Consider the following 6,309-nt stretch of genomic DNA (forward strand, 5'->3'; position numbering starts at 1 on the left):
AGTAAAAAAATAATCTGTTTAATGTTCTTGCATCCAATAGTACCTCAAATCAAAAGACAAACCATATTTCCTTTGATATATCTGTAATGCCTGTTTGAATAGATCTACTGAGTCATTCCAAAGAAGTTCATTCTGATGAGCCTTATCGTTCTTTAATTACAACTTTAATGTTTTGCTTGTGTCCTGACCACATATTCCATTTTGTCAAATTTTCTTTCTTTCTTTTTAATCAACTCAGCTCACCTCGCACCCCAATTGCTGTACATTTAAGCCCCACTAGGGAAACACTGGCCTATGGCTGAAAAATATTGACTTTTGCTTATAATAGATTGTGTCAAATGTTTTCTGGCACGTGTCTTTAAATGGCTCAAGTTGCATGCCCAACGTATAGACAAGTGCTTTCACTGAATGAAGGAAGGAAGGAAGGAAGGAAGGAAGGAAGGAAGGAAGGAAGGAAGGAAGGAAGGAAGGAAGGAAGGAAGGACGGACGGACGGACGGACGGACGGACGGACGGACGGACGGACGGACGGACGGACGGGAGGAAGGAATCAACCAATCAAATCAATCAAACAATCAATAAATACTGACCAAATGAACTGTATTGCCTGTATTAGATTTCGAACATTTGTCCCGAGTAGCCTAATTAAAATTGCGCCGACAATGTGGCGCCTGCTGCCATTGTGAACTGAGTCACGGGAACTGTTGCTGAGCTAATTCTTTCACACACAAATGAGCGCAGAGGTGTTATTAGACATGCTTTGACACCTCAAATTTAAATAATCCCACTTAGAAACTAAAACCCAGTTTAAAAAGAAACATTTCATTATTTAGAAATAGAGGTAGCCTAAATATGATGAAAATGTGAAAAATATATACGAACAAATATAGGCTCACAATATTGATAAGCTATTTGAATTAGAACAACAGGAAAGATCCATATAAATACGTCAATGCGCGGTACTCTTTGTGTCAGATATGCTATACCATTTTCTTTTTCTTTTTGTCATTGATGTTCTAGCTAGAATAATATAAGAAATTCCACACTTATCATGGATCAAATTCTGATCTTTGTTTAATGGTCGTCTATATTTATTATGCCTTGACAGCGTGGGAACTGTCCCAAACTTTATTAAAGTTTTGCAGCTAGCTAGACATTCTGGCAGACAGTCTCTTTCACTTGTAAATAAGTATTAGCATCGCGCTTACAAGCCCTTACAAGTGTGTGAGAGTTTAGCTAAGCATGCCGTTCACACCTCACTGGCAGCACGTGCCCGTGGTGGATCAGTCTACTTTAATCTTCAGAATCGTAATAACATAGTATGTCAGTAGCCCATACCAGAGATTAATGCAGGGAAAAAAACATATATATGTACATATATATATATATATATATATATATATATATATATATATATATATATATATATATATATATATATATATATATATATATATATATATATATATATATATATATATATATATATATATATATATATATATATAAGCGTTTGGCGTTTGTCTAGCAGGAGAAAGCCTAACAAAATGTAGCTATTAAAGGTGCAGTGGTGGCTTTTTATTTTATTATTATCATAGTATTTATTGTTAAAATATCCTTGTTAGTGTTTGTTCAGTAAAACAGGGGTTTCCCAGCTCTTTGGTAAATAGAAATTGCGTTTACAGGTCGGAATTCCTATGTCTAATCAGGAGAGAGAACAGGTGAAATTGGTTGTGATGCCACGGTAACTGGAAGAGTGGGAACCTGAGAATTCTGGGCAACTCAACGTTAAATTGGCAACTGTAAAAGCGTTTTTTTTAAAAAACTTTTTCACATTTTGTGGTGAGAGCACACACACATTTGGAACTGGAACACTATAAAGTTGAAGCTGGGCACTCTCTCGTGATTGGATGAAATTGGCAACCCACCCGAAAATGTATTTTCTCTTTACTGAAGAGCTGGAGAGACAGGGAGACCCCGACCAAACACTATCGGAATCAGAGCTATCAGAGCTTTAACTTTGAAACAAAAATCTTTTTGTTTTAACCAAAAAAGTATAACTTCACTGTCTTTAATCTGTCATTCAAAAGCAAATAATGTAATAGTCAATCATTTCATGCACTTAGTTGAAGTTACCTGTATGGCCACCAGTAAACAAGCATGTTTACTGGTCAACACACATGGTGGGAGGAGTCACTGACCGGCCCGCCCACCCAAGGCTTAAAAGTCGTCAGTGCTCCTACTTCGTGATCACACTGGAAACATTCACCCACAAGACTGAAAGCAAAAGGAAATCTGATCTGACAGCTACCATTGTATTTTTTCGTTTTTGATTTCTGGATTTCTACGATGAAACTATACGAAGAGGAAGCGAAAATCAATAGGAAGGTGTGTATTGTAAGCTATTCGATTCAATATTGTTCTAAATATAGAGATATCTCGCTAGTCGCTAGATATAGCCTACTCATATAAATAGTGGTGAAATATAGCCCTACAAAGGATTTAGTGTAAATTATTACTCGAAAATCTCCCTAGTTGGCCTATAAGTATCTAAGTTTAATTTGGTACAATTTTGTCAAACCTTAATGTTGTAGACTAACCTCTTTCCACTCTGTCGTTTCGCCTGACTCTTATAGCTCCTCAAGCCTCAGATAGAGAGACGTCGAAGGGAGAGAATGACTCGCAGCATTGAAACTCTGCGGACCCTTTTGTTGCAAGATCCACAACAACAGGTAAAACACTCACACCACATGACTGCAGCACAGTGGAAGCTCCCCACAATGCCAAGATGTTATTGGGTTGGGGTTGCGTATTAACCTGGCTGTCACCGCTTTCTTACAGGGTGAGACTCAGCGCAGAGAGGAGAAAGCTGAGATTCTGGAACACACGGTCCTCTTCCTACAAAATGCCACTGACTGGGACAGAAGTAAACCTGAAGGTGGAGGAGGACGGCAACATTCCTTCCTAGATGGCTTTTCGGAGTGCCTGCAGAGAGCAACCCAGTTCCTGGGACCTCAAGGGGAAGGGGAGAGGCTGGGAGAAGCACTGGATGCCTCTTTCGCTCCTCGTTTGGCCCGTTCTGTCTCCGTGCACATGGATGCTGCAGCCAGCTCTCTAACACACATGAAGCCATTGTCCTTTAACTCGCAGATATCCACACAGACCTCCATGCACGGACAGCGGATTGCTCTCAAAATGAGAACATTGGCTCTTTCCCGACGAGTTCAACTTCAACGTGGGTATTCTAAAGTTGCCCGACAGCTTCAGAGTCCAAATCAACCTGAGGTCCTCAGGGTGCAGAGAATTACAGCGAGCAAAGAGAGCCAATCTCAGAGCCTCCCAGACAGCCTGTCACCGTGGAGGCCTTGGCCCTGAGTACAGAACCAGCTGGACATTTACTGACAGTACGGCTGGTGAACGCGTGGAGGATGCAACATGCTTTATTCTTGAGACTTCCTTCAAGGATGTTTTTATGTTGTGAACATTGATCCCCGTCATTCTGTCAATTCTGAAGAATAACAAATATTGTAAAGTGTAAATATTGTCATTTGAACACGTGCTGCCACAGCCTACTGCTTGTGTTACTCTTGTAATATTTATGTAATATATTTTGCACATTAATTTATTTTATTCTTGCCTTAGAAAAATAAAAACTTCATCAAAATTGTGCACACTATTTTGTCGACTGTTTGCTGGCAGTGTATGCCTTTAAAGTGACATGCCCGACGCATGGGCTCGTGCTTTCACACTCAAGGTGTGATGCAAACGTGCCACTGTTGTTGTTCTTAAGCGGATACATGATAAATATAGATATTTCCATGAGTGTAAAGACAAAGTCGTTTACACTCAGAGATTCAATATTTACCCAGAGTTTTCTCTTTACGCAATTTACGCATCCATTTTTAAATGCATTTATATTGCATTGATTTTGTGATTGTTATTTTTTACGATATATTTTAGAATTTGTATTCTAAAATAGAATTGACAACATGGTCAATGATTGTACAGAACAATATATTTGCATCATAGGCTAAGTGGAGCTCCAATTAGTGCCGTGTAACTTCAGGCCCGCATGATGAATAATCTATAGATAATCATGTGTAGAGTTTACTTTTATTATAAATATATAACACATTATTATTCCATCACTAACTATATATAATGGTTTTGAGACCGTAGGCTGAGCACACACCCAGACGTGGAGCAGTCTCTCCTTTTTAGTGAGAGTTGAAAATAGGCTATGCCTATTGGTCTGTAAATTACGCATACTGAAATGTTGGAACAATGTGTTGCTTGGTGCAGTATAAATTAGTTTGACCAAAATATTGGTCAAACTATATTGCGCTATTGATTAATTTGACGAAATCTCGACTTTACAGTTCACACAACTGATGTTGCTGCTTCCCTCCTGCCCGGTGGCCCGGACGTAATGACAGGATATTTTCTGGCAGCAGTCATATAACTTGTTTGCATCTCTCAAATGTCAACGTGTGCGCGTGGGAACATGACAGGCAGACTTTGCAACAATGTATCAATTCTAACAGGTAATAAAGTGCAAATGGCTTCCCCTCCTTTCCCTTGGGAAAGAGTTGGTGGACTTGATCCCATGTCATTAAATTGGACCGTTTGACCATTTTAGCTGAAAAAAGACCATTATAGGCTACACTTCATTGTTATAGGCCTAGTATAACTCTCGCCAAAGCGGATTGATCACAAAATAAAAGGTTTGTCAAGGCACAAGCTTCACCTCCTGTGCACCAATATCGGCGCGTGTTCTAACACAAAACAACACAGGCATGATGCAGGTATAATGCTACGTCTGTCCTGATCTACACAGAGACAATTGAATTAAGCTGCAATGAACGAGTCAACAGACAATCATTACCTGAGTTATTTTCATTTAGTGACTAAGTTATTATTATATTTTAAATTAAACTTTACACGGTTGATTTAGGACACTGGTTTTTATACCGCTGACAATCTGTGGAACAAAGATAACTGAAGGGAAGTGTGTGAGGAAGAGGGAAGTGTGTGGGAACGCTCACACCTCTGTCCAACACGTGCCAGTCATGGCAGCACATAAAACCTGCATTTTACAACGACACCACGCCGTGCGCTATATTCAGCCACAGGACAGGACTAATTTTGCATGTCAAATGTAAGTGTGAGGAACGTGGGAGTCCCACGGTGGGAGTCCATGCACTTCAAACCCAAACCTTGTCTGTCTTGGTTGGCACACGTTTCAGAGGTGTCAACTTGACACGAGCTCCCGTTGAGCAATGGCTCGTGCTCTGTGTGTGTGTACTTCTGGCAGTTCCGAGGATGAGGGTTCAAGATTCAAGTTTTTTCTTTTTTTTACATAGGCTATAGACTAGAGTTAGAGTAGCCTAACATTTTAGTTTTGTTCGTCTCAACGGACTTTGCAGCATGCAGAAACAACATAGTATGATAGGAAAACAATTGAAGAGGAGAGGAAAAAAATATCACAATACACTTAGGCTACATAAGCAGTCCATGAATATAGTAGCAGCAAAAAATGTATAGACTGAGTCACGGGAAACGATATACTGATATAATATAACTCTATGCTCCGCACCTAACTGTAAACGTCAGCGTCTCAACCTGAATAATGTAGGCCCACGTCACATATTCAATTTGTTTCTAATTTCCGGTTTCTTTTCCCCCGTCTCTACCAAGAGGAAGTTCCAATGTTTGGAACTACAGGAGGCGACATCCTGCTTTGCAGCAAGGCCGATCTGCTCACCTCGCGCCCCTCTTGCAGTACCATTGCGCACCACTAGGGAAACAGTGGGCTGGGCTGAAGAAGACTTTTGTTATAATAATAGCCTATTTTGTCAACAGTTTGCTGGCACGTGTCTTTTAAGTTAGATGCTCAAGCTCATGGGCTTGTGCTTTCACACTGCTGTGATGCATGAACGGTGCCACCGTTGTCATTCTTCTCCAAGGATGCTGATAAAGAAATGGGACAAACAATTGGATATTTCCCTGAGTGTAAGTTGAATTATTGTTTGCCTTATTATTTCCTCCATATCAAATGCCACCAGGGCTCCTTTTCTGTCAGCTAGAACTTTTTCTCAAATAACTTACTTGTCAGAGAAGAAACGTTGCGTAGGCTGCAACATTGGGACAGGATGTTAAATGAATGTCTTGTGAGTTAAAATATATCTTCAATAACATAATTTAAAAAGTGTAAATGCTTCAGTGCGCGCAATACAGTAGATTTTTTTTTAAGTCAATAAATAAATAATAGCCTAAACACTCATGTCTCCTGTGAATTGTGATTGCGAAT

The 6,309-nt window shown here is 39.8% G+C and overlaps 1 protein-coding gene across 1 annotated transcript; it reads left to right on the forward strand.

Annotated features, from left to right (window-relative positions):
* The first annotated feature begins 2,322 nt into the window (after positions 1-2,322).
* LOC308084150 (enhancer of split m3 protein-like) lies at positions 2,323-3,486 on the forward strand. Its single transcript, XM_080426670.1, has 3 exons — positions 2,323-2,387; positions 2,636-2,731; positions 2,841-3,486. Exons 1-3 carry the CDS (start codon positions 2,349-2,351, stop codon positions 3,372-3,374), a joined length of 669 nt encoding a protein of 222 aa, XP_080282796.1. The 5' UTR covers positions 2,323-2,348; the 3' UTR covers positions 3,375-3,486.
* Positions 3,487-6,309: the final 2,823 nt, after the last annotated feature.

The sequence above is a fragment of the Gymnoscopelus braueri genome, assembly GCF_963280865.1.
Source record: "Gymnoscopelus braueri genome assembly, chromosome: 4".
NCBI classification, from domain to species: domain Eukaryota; kingdom Metazoa; phylum Chordata; class Actinopteri; order Myctophiformes; family Myctophidae; genus Gymnoscopelus; species Gymnoscopelus braueri.